Source organism: Pseudorca crassidens, chromosome 1, assembly GCF_039906515.1.
Source record: "Pseudorca crassidens isolate mPseCra1 chromosome 1, mPseCra1.hap1, whole genome shotgun sequence".
Taxonomy (NCBI): domain Eukaryota; kingdom Metazoa; phylum Chordata; class Mammalia; order Artiodactyla; family Delphinidae; genus Pseudorca; species Pseudorca crassidens.
In genome coordinates this window covers 50483280-50507812 of record NC_090296.1, presented here as the reverse complement: position 1 = coordinate 50507812, position 24533 = coordinate 50483280, and the positions used below count along the sequence as shown (strand labels likewise).

At 35.1% G+C, this 24533-nt stretch overlaps 1 protein-coding gene across 5 annotated transcripts in view; it reads right to left on the bottom strand.

Moving 5' to 3' along the window:
* Positions 1 to 452: 452 nt before the first annotated feature.
* Positions 453 to 24533, bottom strand: part of MAP4K5 (mitogen-activated protein kinase kinase kinase kinase 5) — a 136656-nt gene continuing 112575 nt past the window's right edge. For all 5 annotated transcript variants that reach the window (XM_067736255.1, XM_067736261.1, XM_067736249.1 and 2 more), the window contains 7 exons: positions 23138 to 23241; positions 21132 to 21309; positions 12291 to 12359; positions 9784 to 9876; positions 7192 to 7262; positions 4466 to 4521; positions 453 to 2063 (listed from right to left, as the gene is read on the bottom strand). In XM_067736255.1, coding sequence (XP_067592356.1) covers positions 1976 to 2063; positions 4466 to 4521; positions 7192 to 7262; positions 9784 to 9876; positions 12291 to 12359; positions 21132 to 21309; positions 23138 to 23241 — 659 coding nt within the window. In that variant the 3' untranslated portion in view covers positions 453 to 1975. The remainder of the gene's footprint in view (positions 2064 to 4465; positions 4522 to 7191; positions 7263 to 9783; positions 9877 to 12290; positions 12360 to 21131; positions 21310 to 23137; positions 23242 to 24533) is intronic.

Here is a 24533-nt window from a genome sequence, read left to right as displayed (position 1 = left end):
AGGGAAGCTCATGTTTAATCATTTGTAATAGCATAGGACTAAAAGACTAACTGTAAGCTCTGGATGCATGCATGGGGTGGTGGGCACATTACGATTTTCACTGGGTATTTTATTATCTTCAACTGGGAGTTATCCAGCTGGGCAGTTTAGCCAGGACATTTCTGATGTCAGGATCTTTTTTGGTCTTTCCACTTGCACTGACCAGATGGCACAGAGAAGACTCTTCCAGTGTTGTTAGGATGGGAAGATCTGGCTGCCAGAATTCAGAGAGGAGGAGGAGGAGATTGGTCTTTGTATCCAGAATGTAAATATTTCCTGTTTTGAGTATGGTCCCCTGCCATCTATTGTATCCAGTGTCCTTCAGTCCAGAGGCCCCATTTAAAATACCCAAAATAAACAGCAACACACTTACTGAAATCATAGCATTTTTAAAGGACAATACTTTATATATCTCATTTGCATAATATTTTATTGTTTGCATATTGCATAGTGAAAAGAACAGAGTCACAAGACTCATGGTCTGACTCAACCACTAACTTGCTGTGTGAATTGGGTTAAGTCTCTTAACCTTACTAACCCCTTATCTCCTCATCTAAAAAAAGGAGATGATGATAATACCTACTATACAGGACTGCTAAAGACCGAATGAGATAGTTACACTGTCTTTCTCTCAAGGAACTGCTGAAAATGAATTTATAGTCTGCTCTTGCCACCCCTTTGTTCATCATCTCAACAATAACTGTTAAATGCATTAAGACAATAGGTACCAGTGTGATGCTTTCAGTTTGAATACTAACAATAGCAGAAAGGAAGAAAACTCAAGAATGGCCCAATCCTTACTTATCTTTAGAATACTGATTTTTATAATACTTATTTATACTATCCCATCTGGAATTAAATTTCATTTAAAGATTTTTTTTTTTAACCTACTCAAAATGAAGATCTATATATGTGAAAAACCCAAGAATACACATGTAGTTGCTTTACAATTTCCACTCTGGTATAGTATAAGTAAAATACATATCATGGGCAGTTAAACACTTTTCCCCCCTACATTAGGGATGATAATATATATGAAGATTAATTTCTTATGCATTATCCCTAATGTAAAAAAAAAAAAATCACAGGTATATTATGCTGCTTGTCAAGAATACATACACACAGTAGTCACATCTAGAAATACACACTCCTTCTAACAATATTTCAACCATCATCATTATCTTCTGTATGACCCCCTACAATTATATGTAGTTGAAAACACAAAACTCTCTTTTAAGGCAATTCTGGATGATATTATATTACAAAATACTTGCATTAAATAATATTGCATGTATGTATTGAACCTCCAAACACAGCCTTTAAACCCTCAAAGTACTAGTCTTAAAAGGTAAACAAAATTTTTATATATTATAAAAAAATTTAAGCTGCTCTGCAACCTTCCTTTGCTAAAAGTTAGATACATTACACCACTCCAGCAAGAGATTAATAAATAAGGATTAAATATTCTATTTTACAAAAACATACAGAATGGCCAATGTAAAAGTGAAAGGCTTACCTGATAATTTCTTTATCAAATTATGTTCATTAAGAATAAAACATGGTATAAAATGAGAAAACTGTCACTAAATTTATCTCTCTGAAGATAATCACATGAGTTGTTATCTAAAAATATCATGGCATCCTTGTTACAAACATTTTTTTTAAAAAGACTGTGTTTCCTGGAACTAGAGGACTATCTGTCTCATAGCTTTTATTAAGCAAACTTGATAAAACCACCACATAGTGGCAAGAGATAGAATAGCTGTTTCCAGCTACAGAAAATATTGAATTCTACCTTAAAGTACAGATCATTTGAGATATAACCCATAACAATTAAAGCAAATCATAGTGTAGTTTGTACTGAATTTCCTTAAGATATTTTTGCTTTCAATGGAGTGTATTCATTTTCCTGTCATTTGAGACCAATTTCTGTTGCTTAGTAACTATTTTCATGTCCAGCCAAGATGTAAAGATTGCTGTGTGCAGTAGGATTTTCTGTTGGCCTACTTTCCAAAACAACAACCCTGCAATTAAATCAAAACAAAAGTCTTGTTAAAGAGGAGAAACAGAGATTTCATCTTCAAATACTAACATCAAACCAGGAAAGAATATCATTGTTCACATTCACATAAAATTACACAGAGATCACATTAATAGATGCACAGTCAAATTCAGCTTTACATTTTATAGCTTAAAAACAAAACTGAATAAGAATTGATGAATTTATGAATATAAAATATTAAAAACATTTCAGGATAGTCTCATCTTATTCCAACTAAAAACAAATTTGCTTTACTCATATATACCAAAAAAAGGTATAATAAAGCTTTAGAATATACATGAACAAGAAGGGGATGGAGGAAGGGCTGAGACAATAAAACAGGATTTTAAGAGGCACCCACTCACACTGTTCTTCAAGGTATTTGCAAATAAATAGTAAAGTATGAAATGGGGCCGTCTCCCTTGTCCCTGGAACAAAGGCAGGGTTAAGAGTTCAATGAAAGGACCAATAGGAAGAAAAACCAATCAAGTGTCATATCATAGGATCTACACTGTGGGAAGACAGGTTTGAGAACAAAATAAAAAACAATATGCCAGTGCAGAGAAAAAAGTCTAGAAGGGGAAATGGGAGGTGGGGGGAGTTGCATAAATCATTTATATTTTTCTAGTGTATGAATTTCCTACAACTAGCATATTATTACTTTTGAAATGAAAACAAAAAAGTAATATATACTTAAAGCATGCATTAAAGAAAAGTAGAAGGCGAAAATAAAATTACCTATAATTCAACTGCCCAGTTTACCATTATTAATATTCTGACATAGTTTTCTTTCCTCCTAGACATTAATACCTATATTTAAACAATACAATTTAACAAATCACTTTAAAAATTAAGACAAAACAAAAGCCTTGGTTAAGATGTATGTCTTAAAATCAAGGAGATGCCCAAGTAAGAAGATAATCAGAACAAGGCAATGGTCTGAAAAAAGTAGTTTTTTAGGGCAAGAGTGACAGAGAATGGAGAAACAATACAAACAAAGAAGGGATAGATGAAAGAGAAAATTCTGGGGGAAGGAGTTGGAAGGAAACAAGTAACTAAGAGAAATGGCTTCTGATGCCTACCCTCTATCAAGCAGAAATCTCTCATACTATGTCTCACCAGAGTGCTATTTGTGCCAGGATCACTGAATGATCTACAATTCTTTTGTCAGCCCTTCCTGGAGAAGCAAAGGGCCTCCCATTCTACAGTCATTTACCAGGTGGTCCTCCAATTCTCTTTTATGCAGGACTAGTTACTAGGTTGCCATGCTCTCTGGGCTTGCCTTTTCAACGGCAATGGGTAGTTGCCATTTTCCAAAAATCCTTTTTCTCTTCACAAAAGTCTCTTTAAAAAATTTTTATGCAGTCATAACTCCAATTCTCCCCGACTTCCTTAAGTGTGTAATATCTAAGCAATGGTTTTGTGACTAGACTGAACTTGAAGATCAGAGGTTCTCAATCCTTGCCTCAGGACTAATGTATACCACTATAGCCAGTTTTGCTGCAGTAACAACTTTTGGAAAATAGGAAGGGATAGGTATTTTATTCATTGTAGAGGTAGATAACATAGACTTTGAAGAACAAAAGCTATAATTCTTTTTTCATGAGAAAGCATAGTTTTGGAACTTATCTTTCACTTTGATCACAGAGACCACATAATTCCTTCTAATTTAGAATGACCTCAGAGACTCAGTCAAATATCTTGTGATATAAAAGTACATGTCAGGAGGTGCACATTCTGTTGGATATATACAGTAACAGTTAATAGAAGTTAACATGCCAGGAAGAAATGATGAAAACAAAGGAGCCTGAAATATGTCATGATACTAGGGACATAAACACCCATCTAACACATTTTGTCTTGGCTGAGTATAACTGTTTCTGGAATCATGATCCTCACACTGACAACAGCTTGCTTAATTGACTAATTAAAATATTTTTTCTCTCTCTCAATAATGATACAGGGAAATTTCTCTAAGATTCTGAAGCCTCTAAGAGTTTTGTTTAACATATATAAAAATAAATAAATGAACAAACCAAACAAAAACAAACACGTAGATACAGAGTGGCTACTAGGGGGAAGAGGTAGGGGTGGAGGGAGAGTGAAATGGGTAAAGGGGGTTAATTGTGTGGTGATGAAAGGAAACTAAACTTTTGGTGGTAAGCACACTGTAGGGTATATAGAACTAGAAATATAACACTGTATACATGAAATTTATATAAATGTTATAAACCAATGTTACTTCTATTGAACAATATAAATAAATATATTGAAACAATATAAGTATATTGAAAAATAAGTGTTTGAAACACAGTCCGAGGTTGACAGTATAATTAAAAATACAATTCTTGAACTCCTTTGGTAATAAAACAACCAAACTATTACCTGTCTGATCCTAATAAGCGGAAAACTCTTGTTTCATCTGAAATCTCCTGGGTAACCTATGAAAGAAAATATCCCATATTATTAGTCCCCATATTATTTAAATTATAATTTAAAAATCATTTAGATAGAGCAAGTATTAAAAAGAATGATAATTTTTGATAGACTCAATTCCTCAAATTAAATAGATTTTAGTAAGGTTTTTTTTGACTGCTTATTAGTAGAAACAAATCAACATTTATGGAACATCTGTTTGGGTCAAGCACTTTCCTTAGAACTTTTTATGATATGTATTATCATTCCCATATTATTAAAGAGAAAACTAAGACTCAGTGAGGTTAAGTAACTTACTTTTAGGTCATATAACTAGTAGACCCAAGATCTGAGTACAGGTTTGCTGGACTGCACAGCCCCTACTCCTTCCTTTACGTCATAGGGCAGATGCTTGAGGTGGCACCCCTCAGCCCACCTGATTTCAGCAGAGCTGCGGTAGACATTCCCATGCACCTGTGTCTTACATCTGTGTACTGGGGGTATTCCTCTGCTCTGTCTTCTCCAATACTAAAGAAAGAAGGTACTCAGTCGTGCACAGGTACTATTCCAAAGTGTGGGGAGTTGACACCTCTGGGGGAAACCCTTAACTACCAGCGACAGCAGGTGGTGTATAAATGCACCCGCCTCCCCACCTTCTGATGAGCCAATACTGAGGTGTGCTCCACACTGTTCCTCAGTAGTTCCTATAGGATTAAGCCCTCGTTGCCCATAGTGAGAAGCAGTTTATTAATGTGCTCTTTGTTGGCTTTTTGTCCCTCTGCATCTTACATTCCTTACTCTGTCACTTGTTTTTCTGGGATCTACTCCCAAATAAACAAGGACCTGAGTCCTTGTTTTAGGGTCAGCTTTTGGAGGAACACAAACTCTTGACAGTGTGGATATAAAATAAGTATAAAAATACTCTGCTATCAATGAGTTTGCAGTCTAGCTGAGAAGATGGAATTAACAAACTTGAACCAGAAAATAAATCTGGTGCTATACTAAATGCAGCTGATTTTCAGAGTATTCAGTTCAGAAATGTTCCAATCTTTGTGGACTAGAATGGCTGATTTTTACATTATGAACATTATAGGTAGGCCCAAATTGAAGGATGAGAACAAAACCAGAAAGAAAAAGGTAAGCAAGATGACTTAAAAATAGGAGGTAGAATTCACACTTGATATGGTAAACAAGTAACTTCTACAGATTTCAAACCACAGGAGTGACACAGTGAAAACAGCATCTGAGGACAATTAATGTTATGGCAGTAAGTAGGACTGTAGGCTTCATTAAATGCAGGGGCCTGGTGACATTTAGTGACATGGGTCAGTAACTAAACGGACGCTTTCAAAGACAAGCTGATTTACGTCATTTTCTCTTGGAAGCATTCTAATTCCACTGATTTACATCATTTTTACTTGGAAGCATTCTATTTCTGCATTCATATAAGAGGTGGAAATAGTTATATCTAAATAACAGTGTAAAGGTAATTCAAATAGAAGATTTTAAGCTTCAAAATAAGTCCATATATTTGTGAGGCCCTGGTGTGCAAGAATTACACAGGTACTCACACAAATGGGAAATGTCTCTGTTAGTATTCTCTTAACTGTTAGGATTCACCTCTCAAGGTGGGAGCCCAAGTCCCACCTCCTACATGAAATATATCCCGATTATCTCAGTAGAAGTGATTTTTGGAGACCCTTCACATCCAGGCTCTGTCACTTAACTAGTTCTGTAACTCTGGGTAAGTTACTTAATCACTCTGTACCTGTAAAATCGGGAATATGAATAGTACATAACTTTACTTTGAATTGTACCTAAACCCCACTGTATTATTAGCCTTCAATAAGATAGCATTTGTAAAGTGCCTGGAAGATAGACATCGTAAGGGTTTGATATTATTTATAATTATGCTTCATTATGTCTTCAGTGCTATAATAAGAATAGTGTCTTAAATGTATTTGATACTCAATAAATATTTAGTAAACGAATTAATTTTCTTAGATTTTCCTTAGTCCCGTGATCCAATACATATTAATTTAGAATTTAAAATATAACATTAAAAAAGAAGCTGCAGGGGCTTCCCTGGTGGTGCAGTGGTTAAGAATCCGCCTGCCGATGCAGGGGACACGGGTTCAAGCCCTGGTCTGGGAAGATCCCACATGCCGCGGAGCAACTAAGCCCGTGAGCCACAACTACTGAAGCCCGAGCACCTAGAGCCCGTGGTCCCAACAAGAGAAGCCACCACAATGAGAAGCCTGTGCACCACAACGAAGAATAGCTCCCATTCGCCACAACCAGAGAAAAGCCCGCGTGCAGCAACGAAGACCCAACGTAGCCAAAAATAAAAATAAATAAATTTATACAAAAAAAAAAGAAGCTGCACATTTATAGATTATGGAAAAGGCTTATTACCTTTAGAAAAGTTTAGTAAGTTTAGCAACCATATTTATAAATTACAAATAAGAGGACTGAAATTGTGTAAACTCATGTTTGACAATTCCTCGTGGCCACTGAGAATACAATAAATACAAAACTGAACATTATTTGAAGGGAAAATACTGGCAGTTTTGTTCTACCGGCATTAAAGGCATTAAACATAGCAACGTGGGTTCAGAAAGAAAATACATAAAACAAATGTTTCAACTTTTAAAATCTTTAATGGGAATCACTGGAGGTAATTAGAGAAGTCTTACCTCATCTGATTTGAAGCTTTTACCCTGCATTCCATGTTTCCAGAAAGCCAACACACTGTCTTGAAGGCATACTAAAAAGATAAGGGAGAAGGGGACTAAAATAAGGCACATAGTAGTGCATTATACATTTTCCTTAACTGTCTTTAATAAATGATAATGTAAGGCTATTCAAGTGCTTGGTGCAAAATTCCACTGTCTAGACCATTAGTTCCCAACATTTTTGTGACTAAGTCATGACAAAGCTCAAATAATTTATTGAGGCAGGGTCATGGAAGTTTTCAAAGATACATTATAACAGGCATTTATTTAAAAATGAGCTAACTTTTGATGAGCTGGACATCAGCATATTAATTTTTCTTTCATATACTATCTTTTGTCTTAGGTAAAGTAATAAAAACATAACTGGTTTTTTGGATTAAAAACATGATCATTTAAATAATGTGATATATTTAGAAGTAGCTATTAAGGAAGCATCTTTTATTTCTGTTCACATATTCCCTATTATAAAATTAATTTTTAAAAATAAACCTGTCCTGTAATCTAAAATTTAACCACACACTGAATATTTCTGATCTGTGAACCAATTCTTATTTGGAGGGGCTAGGGGCTCTCAGCTATCGTACTCACTGTTGCTGCCCAACCCCATCAGGGCTCCAGAGCCCACCGGGCCTTTGCCCTGTCCTTGCAGGTCCCACTGTTCACAAGTGTGGTCACAGATTTGAGCCAAGCTTGCCCAACTTCTTGATGGCTTTGGAATCAGGAACGACCGTGACCCCAAAGTGTGGCCACCTCATGACATGCCATATCCCCTCTTGCTGCCCACCCATCTCCCACGATCCCCTGGGGTGGCCTGAGGGTCTTGGAGGAAAACCTGTTCTCGCTGTGCCTTGTCCATTTCTGTGTCTTGCCTGTGCTGGGCCCACTGAAGCACACATATGGGGTCACTTAGTGGTTTAGAAACAGAGTGGCAGGGCCTCCAATTTTGGGGTGGGGGGGAGGCAGCAGGGCCTCTGGGTCCTTCCTGGCCAGAGGCTAGAGTCACTAAAGCACAGTGAGAGAAGGAGAAAACCAATTTGATTGTTGGAGAGTTAGCCATATGCCCTATACCAGTAAAGATGATGGGAGAAAGTGATTGAAATTTATTATATTTCTTACTAGAATACTGACTCTGTAAAAAGTTAACATAAGAATGTTCTGGAAACATAATTTAGCTCAATAAACATTAAAGTATTTTGCAATAACCAATCATACAAGCTTCACTAGCCATGAAATAAAAAAACAGGTAGTACTGGCTTTGTTTTTAAAGGTGACTTAAAGGGACTCTTTTTACCCAGGAGGATCCTTGAAATTATTCCAAAGTTCACTGGAAAGAAGAGATGGTAGCCTAGGAGGAACAAACTTTCGTAGAACGAAAATATCCTAAAAAATTTGGCATATATGAAAAAGTTGAGGTACTAGTGTGTTTCAGTTAAAATTAAGAGGACCTAAAGATCTGTATATTGGAATCTCTATTGAAAATATTAAATCTTAGAAACTGGCATGCAACAGCCAGCATACAAAGGACTAAAAGAAGAAAATATTTCCAAAATGCCTTTTGTCATGGCATCTACAGAAAGTTTAGGTTTTCTGCTTGAATAAAATTTCCAATCATAAGCAAATTATTCCTATGTAAGAGGGTTACCCAGAGGGATGAATGTTCTTTGCAATAGGGCAAAACTCCACTTGAGAAACCATTAAATTTTTAAAAAATCAACAGAAAACTTTCTAAACAGTGAGAAACACATTTTTAAAAGTATATACATTTAATTATAAAATACACATATTTTTTACAGCCCAAATAAAAATCACCAATTTTAACTGTTTTTGACTTAAAGTAGAACCATATCATGAATTGTTCAAAATGTTTCCACCCATAGTATTTTTTCATAAGTTCTATCACCCTTGAGGAAAATACTTACTGACATATAATCAGTGAGGATGCAAACAATAGTAATTTTTATCATAATACCAATGATATTACAGAGTAAAACACTCATTGACAAGGAAGCAAATTCAAATGGCATAGTATTTTCCAGATTCTGTGGGAAAGTATTTATATTTAAATAGACCTAAAAGCAAAAACCATCAACACACACCAACCAGAATCTTACACGGCAAAGAATTCTAGCATATCTAACATTGTTAATCACATCACACAAATACCTTCATGATTTGGAAAGAATTGGAAGAAGTATAATTCACTTGATGCAGCAAAGGGAACAATGAATAGAAGAAATGATTTCATGTTTTAAATATTCAAGAAACGACAATAAAAGATTTATTACGGTCCAGACCTGCACTGTCTAATATTATAGTAACTAGCCCTGTGTGGCTATTTACATCAAAATTTAAATTAATTAAAATTAAAATGTAGCACTAGCCATGTTTCAAGTACTTAACAAGTGTGGTTAATGACTACTGTATTTAAGAACACAGAGAACATTTCTATATCAAAGAAACTTCTATGAGACAGTGCTGGTCTAGATAACCCTAAGTACAGAATGAACAAAAAACCAAGTACTCTAAATGCATTATTAATAAAAGGAGACTTACCTACAGATTCAATGCGAAAATCAAAACTTAGCTCAGAGGCCAGTTTCTTACTTGATTTTAGTTTTCCTTGTAGATTTACAATTTTTACAAATTCTTAAAAAAAGAAAAAACAAGTCAAGACTGGAAATGCAGATTTGCTAAAATAAATGTAACTTGATAAGTGGATTTTACATGGATATATAACAATATTAATAAAGTTCAATTATTTCTCTTGATTCAAGTATGCCCAGTGAAAAACTGTCACTGATAGATTTTATAAGAGTGAGGCCTCCGTTGTAAATGGCAATTCCACCAGTACTTTTTTTCATAGTTTATATTGAACACTTACGTTCTCATTTTTTAAAAAGTGAAGTGTTTCTTTAATAGCGGTTAACTTGGTGCCTAAATATTCAGCAATAGGAGTTGGTTTTTTCCCCCTTACAAATTACATAACATATGATAAGTAATATTTGCAGTAATTCTTAACTTTAGTATGTAACTAATATTCTACAGAAGTACAAGGGAGGAAAAAATAGTACTCTCAAAAGTCAGAATTTCTTTATAAGTAAACTCTGGGATAGACAGTATATGTGAATATTTCTATTTCCCTTTTGTCCATTTGTTTTTTAATTTAACCATCTTAGCTCTGACTTGGAAGATATCTTCACTCTGCATTACTTTCTCATCTGTCTACCATTATTTGTGATTACACACCTATCGTGATTACACACCTATCTCCATTGCTGCTTAGTAAAACTGATTTATACCATAGAGTTGACAAACAATTTTCGAAGTGTTACACTGCTCCCCTAAGAAAAAAAGAACAACTGAAGAAAGTCAACTTTCCATTTACCATGAATAGCTGGGAAATGGAAGTCCTAATTAATCAAAGGTTTAAAAAATTTTTTTAAAAATAAATAAATCAACAAACTGAAAACTAAGTACAATTTATTTTCCTTGTTTGACTCAGAAGGTATTTAGGCATTTAATGTTAAAGGTTCAATACTACTACAATTAAATTCTGATCATCTGTTTATTTCATTAATTAGTACTGAGTCTTCTACTTGTTTGGGTAAAAAATAATTTATCAAATTCACTTAAGAGTAATCAAACAACATGCCAATCTTATCAGTATTCAAAGAATCAAAAATACTTAAGGGATAATGGGCAAATGAAACACTCTGGGTTTGGTTTACTTATCTATAATATTAGATGATCTTTATGATTCTGTAAGGCAAATCCACTAGGGAACACTTTAGAGAACAGAAATTAAGACAAAAATACAGGTAAATTAAGTAGTGGAACAATTTTAAAAATAACCCTAAACATCTATGGGCAGGTCTAGTAATTTTAAAATATTGGAATGAATCAACCACAGCAAATATTGCCAAATTTCAAATATAATGCCAAGTCTGGGTGAACTTCACTTGCAGGATTCATTGCATTAAAGTAAGGGGGATTTTAAGAATTAGAGTGCTTTGTTTGCAAAATTGAAAACACCTGTTGTTAAAGTTTTTCTGTCTCTTCCACTGCATATACAGTACAACACACATCTATCAGTAACACCTCTCCCTGCATCAAAAGAATCACTACTAGCAGGTAAAGGTGTCAAATCTATTTGTGCATTAGAATATCACACTGACATGATTCCAAAAGTTCATGTTATATGACTACAAGTGACCAAATTAGTATAACCTTCTATTTTTTCATTAATTACAATGAATTATACAGAATTTTATACAGAATAATTTTATACAGAATTTTACCCCAAGGTTATGGCAAACTATTCTAATACAGTTGTCCCTCGGTATCCACGGGGAATTGGTTCCAGTACCCCTCACGGAGACCAAAGTCCATGGATGCTCAAGTGCCTTATATGAAATGGTCTAGTGTTTGCATATAACCTACACACAACCTCCCATAGACTTTAATTTTAAAAAATATTTTTATTGAAATATAGTTGATTTACAATATCGTATAAGTTTCAGGTGTATAGCACAGCGATTCAGTTATACATATGTGTGTGTATATATATGTAGATATAGTTTTTTTTAGATTCTTTTTTTCCCTTATAGGTTATTACATAATATTGAGTATAGTTCCCTGTGCTACACAGTAGATCCTAGATTACTTATAATACCTAATACAACACAAAAGCTATATAAATAGTTGCCAGGCACTTGCAAATTCAGGTTTGCTTTTTTGAGCTTTCTGGAATTTTTTTTTCTAAATATTTTCAATCCATGGTTGGCTGAATAGAGGATGTGGAACCTACAGATACAGAGGGCTGACTGTAATGTTCCCAAGTAGGCCAAACAGAATAAAGAAAAAGGTCACAGAGGACAGTCTGACAAACAGATCAATTGGTTACTACATCTGTAGCCAATTTAGGTTTTTCATCAATAAAACAATGCCACTTAAGGTGGAAAATTGCAAATCTACTTTACTGATTCTATTAGAATCAATTCCATGAAAAGGTATGTTATATCAAATAGTATACTTAGAATAAACTTTAAAATAATACTTACTGTCTAAACACACTAAAACAGTATCTCTCTCCAATTGTGTTACATGAATGGAATCTAACTGTTGGCTGCCTTGGGGGGAAAAAAACAAGGTTACAGTTATATAACATGCATTAAAAACTAGAACTTAGAAAAGAAACACAAATTATGATTTTTTTCTGTGATTTTAAGCTAGCCTTTGAAATAAACACAGAAATTATATTTTGTAATTGTCTTGCCAAAAACTGTATGTAAGTCAATTTAAAAGAATAAAGTCCTATGCAAGGCTAACTGAGCTGAGAAAGGCTCAATACTACATTTAGTTAATACCTCTGCTAGTTCTAGAAAGATGAGTTACAAAAATAAAATGAAGCAAATGTTAAATATGGGGAAGAAAGTAAGATGCATGCTATATACAGTGACTAGATTTTGCTTTGCATTTTGCAGTAGCCAATGGGAAGATGAAAACAAGATCAGTTACGTGCATCACAGTGTCCCTGAGATAAAAATAAGTCAGTAATTCAGAAAAAGCAAAAGGATTAACGAAACTATTAGAGAGAAATTTTCCTGGTATTTGGGGGGGGAATGGTGTGTGTGTGGGGGTGTACGCACGTAGGGAGGAGTTCCTGTATTAACAGGACACCAGGGTAGCATAATGAACAATACTGTCAACGATATCTTTGCAGGAAGCAACTTTCATCACTTTGCTGATATCACAGTGCTACTTCTCTTAACATCTGCTAATAGAAGTCATGACATTTTTGTAGAACATTTTTGGTAAAACAATTTATTTTAGCCACTCAGATGGTGTGAACGGTCTAGATGAAGCTAAGAAAACATTTTAGATAATTTAAGAGCAGTCATTCTTTTTTTTTAAAATTAATTTTTATTGGACTATAGTTGATTTAAAATGTTGTGTTAGTTTCTGCTCTACAGCAAAGTGAATCAGTTATACATATACATATATCCACTCTTTTTTAGATTCTATTCCCACATAGGTCATTAAAGAGTACTGAGTAGAGTTCCCTGTGCTATAGATTCTCATTAGTTATCCATTTTATATATAGTAATGTGTATATGTCAATCCTCTTGAAGCTTTTATTAAAAATTTTTCAATTTTATTTTTTTATACAGCAGGTTCTTATTAGTCATCAATTTTATACACATTAGTGAATACATGTCAATCCCAATCACCCAATTCATAACACCACCATCCCCACCCCCCCCGTGGCTTTCCCCTCTTGGTGTCCATACGTTTGTTCTCTACATCTGCGTCTCAACTTCTGCCCTGCAAACTGGCTCATCTGTACCATTTTTCTAGGTTCCACATACATGCGTTAATATACGGTATTTGTTTTTCTTACTTCACTCTGTATGACAGTCTCTAGATCCATCCACGTCTCAACAAATGACTCAATTTCGTTCCATTTTATGGCTGAGTAATATTCCATTGTATATATGTACCACACTTTCTTCATCCATTTGTCTGTCAACAGGCATTTAGGTTGCTTCCATGACCTGGCTACTGTAAATACTGCTGCAATGAACATTGGGGTGCATGTGTCTTTTTGAATTATGGTTTTCTCTGGGTATATGCCCAGTAGTGGGATTGCTGGATCATATGGTAATTCTATTTTTAGCTTTTTAAGGAACCTCCATACTGTTCACCAGAGTGGCTGTATCAATTTACATTCCCACCAACAGTGCAAGAGGGTTCCCTTTTCTCCACACCCTCTCCAGCATTTGTTGTTTGTAGATTTTCTGAGAATGCCCATTCTAACTGGTGTGAGGTGATACCTCACTGTAGTTTTGATTTGCATTTCTCTAATAATTAGTGATGTTAAACAGCTTTTCATGTGCTTCTTGGCCATCTGTATGTCTTCTTTGGAGAAATGTCTATTTAGGTCTTCTGCCCATTTGTGGATTGGGTTTTTTGTTTCTTTAATACTGAGCTGCACGAGCTGTTTATATATTTTGGAGATTAATCCTTTGTCTGTTGATTCATTTGCAAATATTTTCTCCCATTCTGAGGGTTGTCTTTTCGTCTTATGGTTTCCTTTGCTGTGCAAAAGCTTTTAAGTTTCATTAGGTCCCATTTGTTTATTTTTGTTTTTATTTCCCTTACTCTAGGAGGTGGATCAAAAAAAGATCTTGCTGTGATTTATGTCAAAGAGTGTTCTTCCTATGTTTTCCTCTAAGAGTTTTATAGTGTCTGGCCTTACACTTAGGTCTTTAATCCATTTTGAGTTTCTTTTTGTGTATGGTGTTAAGGAGTGTTCTAATTTCATTCTTTTACATGTAGCTGTCCAGTTTTCCCAGCACCACTTATTGAGGAGACTATCTTTTCTCCATTGTATATCCTTGCCTCCTCTGTCATAGATTAGTTGACCATAGGTGCATGGGTTTATCTCTGGGCTTTCTATCTTGTTCCATTGATCTATGTTTCTGTTTTTGTGCCAGTACCATATTGTCTTGATTACTGTAGCTGTGTAGTATAGTCTGAAGTCAGGGAGTCTGATTCCTCCAGCTCCGTTTTTTTCCCTCAAGACTGCTTTGGCTATTCAGGGTCTTTTGTGTCTCCATACAAATTTTAAGATTTTTTGTTCTACTCCTGTAAAAAATACCATGGGTAATTTGATAGGGATTGCATTGAATCTGTAGACTGCTTTGGGTAGTATAGGCATTTTCACAATATTGATTCTTCCAATCCAAGAACATGGTATATCTCTCCATCTGTTGGTAACATCTTTAATTTCTTTCATCAGTGTCTTATAGTTTTCTGCATACAGGTCTTTTGTCTCCCTAGGTAGGTTTATTCCTAGGTATTTTATTCTATCTGTTGCAATGGTAAATGCGAGTGTTTCCTTAATTTCTCTCTCAGATTTTTCATCATTAGTGTATAGAAATGCAAGAGATTTCTGTGCATTAATTTTGTATCCTGTAACTTTACCAGATTCATTGATTAGCTCTAGTAGTTTTCTGGTGGCATTTTTAGGATTCTCTATGTATAATATCATGTCATCTGCAAACAGTGACAGTTATACTTCTTCTTTTCTAATTTGCATTCCTTTTATTTCTTTTTTTTCTCTGATTGCTGTGGCTAGGACTTCCAAAACTATGTTGAATAAAACAGTGGTGAGAGTGGACATCCTTGTCTTGTTCCTGTTCTTAGAGGAAATGCTTTCAATTTTTCGCCATTGAGAATGATGTTTGCTGTGGGTCTGTCGTATATGGGCTTAATTATGTTGAGGTTGGCTCCCTCTATGCCCACTTTCTGGGAGTTTTTATCATAAATGGGTGTTGAATTTTGTCAAAAGCTTTTTCTGCATCTATTGAGATGATAATATGGTTTTTCTCCTTCAATTTGTTAATATGGTGTATCACATTGATTGATTTGCGTATATTAAAGAATCCTTGCATCTCTGGGATAAATCCCACTTGATCACGGTGTATGATCATTTTAATGTGTTGTTAGATTCTGTTTGCTAGTATTTTGTTGGAGATTTTTGCATCTACACTCATCAGTTACATTGGTCTATAATTTTTTTTTTTGTAATATCTTTGTCTGGTTTTGGTATCAGGATTATGGTGGCCTCATAGAATGAGTTTGGGAGTGTCCCTTCCTCTGCAATTTTTTGGAAGAGTTTGAGAAGGATGGGTGTTAGCTCTTCTCTAAATGTTTGACAGAACTCACCTATGAAGCCATCTGGTCCTGGACTTTTGTTTGTTGGAAGATTTTTAATCACAGTTTCAATTTCATTACTTGTGACTGGTCTGCTCATATTTTCTATTTCTTCCTGGTTCAGTCTTGGAAGGTTATACCTTTCTAAGAATTTGTCCATTTCTACCAGGTTGTCCATTTTATTGGCATAGAGTTGCTTGTAGTAGTCTCTTAGGATGCTTTGTATTTCCGCGGTGTCTGTTGTAACTTCTCCCTTTTCATTTCTAATTTTATTGATTTGAGTCCTCTCCCTCTTTTTCTTGATGAGTCTGGCTAATGGTTTATCAATTTTGTTTATCTTCTCAAAGAACCAGCTTTTAGTTTTATTGATCTTTGCTATTATTTTCTTTGTTTCTATTTCATTTATTTCAGCTCTAATCTTTATGATTTCTTTCCTTCTGCTAACTTTGGGTTTTGTTTGTTCTTCTTTCTCTAGTTCCCTTAGGTGTAAGGTTAGATTGTTTATTTGAGATTTTTCGTTTCTTGAGGTAGGCTTGTATAGCTATAAACTTCCCTCTTAGAAATGCTTTTGCTGCATCCCATAGGTTTTGGATCGTTGTGTTTTCCTTGTCATTTGTCTCTAGGTATTTTTTATTTCCTCCTTGATTTCTTCAGTGATCTCTTGGTTATTTAGTAACGTATTGTTTAGCCTCCATGTGTTCATGTTTTTTACATTTTTTTCCCTGTAACTCATGTCTAATATCATAGCGTTGTGGTCAGAAAAGATGGCTGATATGATTTCAGTTTTCTTAAATTTACTGAGGCTTGATTTGTGACCCAAGATGTGATCTATCCTGGAGAATGTTCCGTGTGCACTTGAGACAGAAGTGTAATCTCCTGTTTTTGGATGGAATGTCCTATAAATATCAATTAAATCTATCTGGTCCCTTGTGTCATTTAAAGCTTGTGTTTCCTTATTAATTTTCTGTTTGGATGATCTGTCCATTGGTGTAAGTGAGGTGTTAAAGTCCCCCACTATTATTGTGTTACTGTCGATTTCCTCTTTTATAGCTGTTAGCAGTTGCCTTATGTATTGTGGTGCTACTATGGTGGGTGCATATATAATTGTCATATCTTCTTGGATTGATCCCTTGATCATTATGTAGTGTCCTTCTTTGTCTCCTGTAACATTCTTTATTTTAAAGTCTATTTTATCTGATATGAGTATTGCTACTCCAGCTTTCTTTTGATTTCCATTTGCATGGAATATCTTTTTCCATCTCCTCACTTTCAGTCTGTATGTGTCCCTACATCTGAAGTGGGTCTCTTGTAAACAGCATATATATATATATATATATATATGTCTTGTTTTTGTATCTATTCAGCAAGCCTGTGCCTTTTGGTTGGAGCATTTAATCCATTCACGTTTAAGGTAATTATTGATATGTATGTTCCTGCGACCATTTTCTTAATTGTTTTGGGTTTGTTTTTGTAGGTCCTTTTCTTCTCTTGTGTTTCCCACTTAGAGAAATTCCTTTAGCATTTGTTGTAGAGCTGGTTTGGTGGTGGTGAATTCTTAGCTTTTGCTTGTCTGTAAAGCTTTTGATTTCTCCATCGAATCTGAATGAGATCCTTGCTGGGTAGAGTAATCTTGGTTTTACGTTCTTCCCTTTCATCACTTTAAGTATATCATGCCATTCCTTTCTGGCTTGTAGAGTTTCTGCTGAGAAATCAGCTATTAACCTTATGGGAGTTCCCTTGCATGCTATTTGTCATTTTTCCCTTGCTGCTTTCAATAATTTTTGTCTTTAATTTTTTCCAATTTGATTACTATGTGTCTCGGTGTGTTTCTCCTTGCGTTTATCCTGCATGGGACTCTCTGCAGTTCCTGGACTTGGGTGGCTATTTTGTTTTCCATGTTAGGGAGGGTTTTGACTATAATCTCTTCAAATATTTTCTCTGGTCCTTTCTCTCTCTTTTCTCCTTCTGGGACCCCTATAATGCGAATGTTGTTGAGTTTAATGTTGTCCCAGAGGTCTCTTAGGCTGTCTTCATTTCTTCTCATTCTTTTCTCTTTATTCTGTTCCGTGGCAGTGAATTCCACCATTTTGTCTTCCAGGTCACTTATCTGTTCTTCTGCTTCAGTCATTCTGCTACTGATTCCTTTTAGTGTAGTTTTCATTTCAGTTATTGTATTGTTCATCTCTGTTTGTTTGTTCTTTAATTCTTCTAGTGTTTGTTAAATATTTCTTGCATCTTCTCGATCTTTGCTTCCATTCTTTTTCTGAGGTCCTGGATCATCTTCACTATCATTATTTTGAATTCTTTTTCTGGGAGGTTGCCTATCTCCACTTCATTTAGTTGTTTTTCTGGGGTTTTATCTTGTTCCTTCATCTGGTACATAGCCCTCTGCCTTTTCCTCTTGTCTCTCTTTCTGTGAATGTGGTTTTTGATCCACAGGCTGCAGGATTGTAGTTCTTCTTGCTTCTCCTCTTGAAGCTTCTTATGAATATACTTTATGTCTTGTGTTCATGACACACTTGGGAATTCCAGGGCGGACCAATGGTTAGGACTCAGCATTCTCACTGCCAGGGGCCAGGGTTTGATCCTTGGTCAGGGAACTAAGATCCTGCAAACTGCACTTCAAAAATTTCTCTTTTTATTTCAGCTAACATTTTTCTCTTGTTCTTCCCACTCAAGCTATCAAAAAATGTCCACATTTGCTGTCTCTATTTATTTACTTCCCACTCATCCTTTGCCATTGTAATCTCAGAGCAGTCATTCTTAACTACATCTCTTTGGGACACTCATAGATCCTCTCCCTTAAAAACTGCACATCTGAGCATAAACACAATTATTATTTTGGGTTTTGGTGGACCTCCCAAAGTTCATATATAGTGAAGAATCCAGATGTACAGAATTGGTAAACTGGTGTCCTTTGGCAACATTCCAAAAAATAGCTCTTCTCAGTAAAGGTATGTTCGTGCATTTATTCAACATTTATTGAGTGCTGATAAGTGCTAAGCACCATCCTTGGAGAAAAGGATACTGCAATAATACATCAAACTATGACTAAAAGAGTCTTGGAATAGGAGTTCATTTTAATTGTTACAGCTGTTGCCAGTTCAAGGCATGCCCTCAACAATCAACATACCTGGGAGATAGTTTAGCAATCATTTGTGAATTTTGGAAAAGCCTAATAAAGGCAGTCTCTGCTTTAGGGTGATTTGAATGTTTACCCTCAGAGTCCTGGCTCTCCTTAGGTAGTAATTTTGGGTCTGCCTTAATTTTAGCCTAGACAATGTTAAAAGTGGGTAGAACAGTTTGCCTCTGGCATTAAAAAACAAAACAAACAACAACAAAAACCCCTCAACCCTCAACCCTGCAAATTCACAAGAGGACTCCCTGAATGCCCAGCCTTAAGCAATGTAACCTCCTAATACATCAGAAGATAGTAGTTTGAAAGCTCACATTAGATAATCATATGAAATGACTTTCTCTACACTATTACTATATACTAACCAATAAAAACAAGTTGGGGCTGTCTGCCAAACATGATCTTGGTTTTTAAATAAACTGACCCAAAACTCTTCTTTTTAGCAATAATTACATGATAGGAACACGTTTCTATTTGGGCTGTTTATATTTCATAATAAATGTCATTTCCACCTTTCTGTTAGCTATACCAGGAAGATATGCATCTACCTCAACCAAAAACATTATTAGAAAGAAAGGTGGGTGCAGGTGGGGTGGGAGGGTAAAAGAATACATTCCTACTTTATTCTACTGGAAATTATGATTTGCTCTACAAAGACAGTGATATTAGTCCAGGGCATGCTGGAACTGGCTTGTACTGGACTGCTAAATTTTCAGAGATTTTGCAAGCCAGATGACATCAAGTTGGTAGTCTGAAATTGGCTGTGGTGGGAGTATTATACCACAGAAATAGGCAACTGCTACAAACCAGGCTTCTCTGCACCCAAGAGTCTATTGTTAAACATTTACTACTGATTCTGAAAATGATATTAGTGCAGTTCTACATTAACTTAAGTAGCTGGGTTTTATAAAAGAGTTCTTATAATTTAGCCTATAAATGATCAAAAGCCAAAGATATTTAATAAGAACCTTCAAACTTATAATACTTGTTAACAGACTTCTTCTCGAGGTGATAAAGAATGTAACAGTGGTCAGAAATAAGTTATAACTAAAGCTTACTTGACTTCATATATAAAAATGGCTTGATAAATCTGGCTGACAATACACTAGCACAACAAAAACAGTAAACTGGCAAAATGAAGATCTTCATTTTACTTAATTTTTAACATGAATTCTTTAATATTTTATTTTTAAAAATTTAAAACTTTATTTATTTTGGTTGCACTGGGTCTTAGTTGCAGCAGGCAGGCTCCTTAGTTGTGGCTCACGGGCTTAGCTGCAGCTCGTGGGCTCCTTAGTTGTGGCCAGTGGGCTCCTTAGCTGTGGCTCATGGGCTCCTTAGTTGTGGCACGTGAACTCTTAGTTGCGGCATGCATGTGGGATCTAGTTCCCTGACCAGGGATTGAACCCTTGTCCCCTGCATTGGAAGGTGGATTCTTAACCACTGCAGCACCAGGGAATTCCCTTGACATGAATTCTTGATTGATTTGTTCCAATTTTAAAGTTTGAAAATAAACTTCTCAACCTTTTCAGAGTTTTCACTGAGATATGTTTGATAAAATCCTAGGCTAACAAACCATTCTCAGAAAATGCAAGAGATATTTTCCTGTATCTTTAAATGGTAAAGCTTGGAGGCCACACATGAGAAGTTTCTATTCCAGTATGAAAAGTACCAGAACTCAATGATTTTAAGAAGTGTGGGGCGAAAGAACCGATAGGAAAAAAAATGTTATTTCTTTGCTTGAGAAGCTGATAAAATTTGAAAAGTATCTTAGAAAACTTAATTATTTAGTAAGTCCAAAGATTAACTGATAACAACTAAGACTTTTAAATGTCAGGACTCATTAAAATTTTCCTTGGTAAAATACTTTGTATCAAATTGCCTCAGGCAAATAGAGATCATAAACTATATGTACATGATCCTCTGGGCTTACTTGGGAAACTATGTTCTGAATCTTTATTTGAAAGAGCCCACGCAGGTTGAACCTATTCTGCTTCTTTTGCAGGCAAAAGCATCAATATTTTAACATAAAGTAAAAAACACTTACCTCCACCAATTTCTGTAAACCATGAAGATGCAGAGTTCAAATTGATTGTCTCAAACTGAACTACCTGATTTAATTCGGTGCCCTTGCTAATAGCTACACAGACCATAGGGTATTCCTGTTCTGGTATTACCAGCATTTCAAAAACATTCAAAGGACTTGGCAAAGGAAAATCAAAGTGCTGCAAAAAATAAACAGATGTATAATTTAGAAACAATCTCCTCATTCATATTGTTGAATAAATTCAACAGAAAGGCTTTCATTTTCTTAATTGATCTAAAGCTAAAAAACGACTACCTCTTATCAGCACAAAAACAGACATATAGATCAATGGAACAGAAAAGAGAGCCTAGAAGTAAACCCATATACCTATGATTAATTAATCTACAACAAAGGAGAAAAGAATATACAATGGAGAAAAGACAGTCTCTTCAACAAGCAGTGTTAGGAAAGCTGGACAGTCTCATGTAAATCAATGAAGTTAGAACACTCCCTCACACCATATACAATAATAAACTCAAAATGGTTTAAAGACTTAAATATAAGATATAGCACCATAAAACTCTTAGAAGAGAACACAGGCAAAACATTCTTTGACAAAAATCATAGCAATATTTTCTTAGATCAGTCTGCCAAGGCAAAAAAATAAAAATAAATAAGCAAAAATAAACAAATGGGACGTAATCAAACTTAAAAGCTTTTAGCACAGCAAAGGAAACCATAAACAAAACAAAGAAAACGTCCAGAATGGGACAAAATATTTGCAAATGATGAAACTGACAAGGGGTTAATTTCCAAAATATAAACAGCTCATATAACTCAATATCAAAAAAAAACCAAATCAAAAAATGGGCAGAACACCTATATAGACATTTTCCCAAAGAAGACATACAGATGGCTAACAGGCACATGAAAAGTTGTTCAACATCACTAATTATTAGAGAAACGCAAATCAAAACTACAATGAGGTACCACCTCACAACAGTCAAAATGGCCATCACTAAAGAGTCTATAAATAATAAATGCTAGAAAGGGTGTGGAGCAAAGGGTACCCTCCTACACTGTTCGTGGGGATATAAATTGGTGCAGCCACTGTGGAGAACAGTATGGAGGTTCCTTAAAAAACTAAAAATAGAGCTAACATATGATCTAGCAATCTCACTCCTGGGCATATATCCAGAAAAGATGAAACTCTAATTTGAAAAGATACACGCACCCCATGCCGTTCACAGCGGCACTATTTACAACAGCCAAGACCAGAAACAATCCAAGTGCCCATCAACAGATGATTGGCATAAGAAAATGTGATTGATACACACACACACACACAGAGGAATATTATTCAGCCATAAAAGCAATGAAATATTGCCATTTGCAGAAACATGGATGGACCTAGAGAATACTATGCTTAGTGAAGTCAGACAAAGACAAATACTATATGATATCATTTATATGTGGAATCTAAAAAATAATACAAATGAATATATATACGAAACAGAAACAAACTCACAGACAGAAAACAAATAGGAGAGGGAGTGGGGGAGGGATAAATAAGAAGTATGGGATTAACAAACTACTATACATAAAATAGATAAGGAACAAGGATTTACTGTATAACACAGGGAACTATATTTAATATCTTTTAATAACCTATAATGGAAAATAATAACTGAATACTTTGCTGTATAACTGAAACTAACACAATACCATAATACTTCAATTAAAAAAAGGACTACCTTTAAATATCATGATAAGAATCAGTTTTCCATAAAAATATGTTTTAGAGACTTGGCCATATTCTTCTTTATGGCTGTGATATTTCTGGAAGTTTATTAACACAAGTTAAAGATAAAATCTTAAGAACACAAAAATCCCTAAACCCAATAAACACCTATAAATAACTATAAACATGCTAACCCTAGATGGTAGCATTGGGGTCTTATAATTTCAGGCTCAGTTATACATTAGTGTTTTCTAAATAAAAAAAATGTAAACAAAGTAACATATACCTTTATTAACATGAATTTCTGCATTGGCTCATACCACTGAAGTAAGACAATTCCAGACTGTAAAGCTCCACAGAGGTATTTATGTCCTGTGTAAGGGTTTCTGACTGGAAAGAAACAAAACAAAACAGACACACCCAAAACACTGAATATTTTTATATAAAAACAAAGTTTAGCTAAAAGCAATTACTAAGTTATACTCACCTAAAACCTAACCCAGCTTTCTGTATAAAGGCAGTGCTGATACATAGGAAAAACCAATTAAATGTGGCCTGCCACTGATACCAAACTATGAATGGAAGAATAATCATTTGAACTGTTAATTTAGGTGATAAAGGATAATTATTGTTTCTGTTCACTAGGATGATAAGAGTGCAGAAAGTAAAGAAAGATGATATCTTTTTCCTTTGGCTTTGTTATACCCTTTCCTTTTCACTCTCTTATCTCAATTTTAATTGTGTACATTTACTTCTAAACATCTTTAGTATACTAGGTTCTTAAACACAAAAACAGTATTTTAAGCACCAAAACACCTAAACTATTTTACAATCTAAAGAGCTGCTTAAGTAAATGGACCAAAAGAGTGAATTCTAGGTCTAGTGAATAAAAAGGTCTAGAAGGCAACTGAAATCTATCATTCCATTTAAAAAAAAAAAAAAATTTATTTATTTATTTTTGGCTGCATTAGGTCTTCATTGCTGTGCAGGGGCTTTTCTCTAGTTGCAGTGAGCGGGGGCTACCCTTTGTTGCGGTGCACGGTCTTATTGCGGTGGCTTCCTTTGTGGAGCATGGGCTTTAGGCATGCGGGCTTCAGTGATTGTGGTGCGCGGGCTCAGTAGTTGTGATTCACGGGCTCTAAAGCGCAGGCTCAGTAGTTGTGGTGTACGGGCTTAGTTACTCCGTGGCATGTGGAATCTTCCCAGACCAGGGATCAAATCTGTGTCCCCTGCACTGGCAGGCAGATTCTTAACCACTGTGCCACCAGGGAAGTCCTATGATTCCATTTTTGGTATAGTAGTTTACAGCTGTCTACTTAAGACAAGATGAAAATAATTAATTATTTTACAACTTAATAAAGATGTAACTTCCTTGACTCAAATCTACAGAAATTCACATTGGTCTTTCCTTCTCCCCAATTTGATTCCCATCAACAGTAATGTTTTGATTATAAGAGTAGTTATTTGCAGTAAGCTCTGTCTTAAGATATTTATGAGTTATACCTCAGATTGTAAGCATCGAGACCTTTCCCGAGTCAGAGATACTGGGAATCTGATAACAGAAATGGACCTGCATCTCCCTAGAAAAATGCTCGTGAAATCTGCTTATAACTAGAGAGTATGCTGTGGACCTAATGCAGCATGAAGATCAATGTTTAGGCTCACTGATTAAACAATAATAA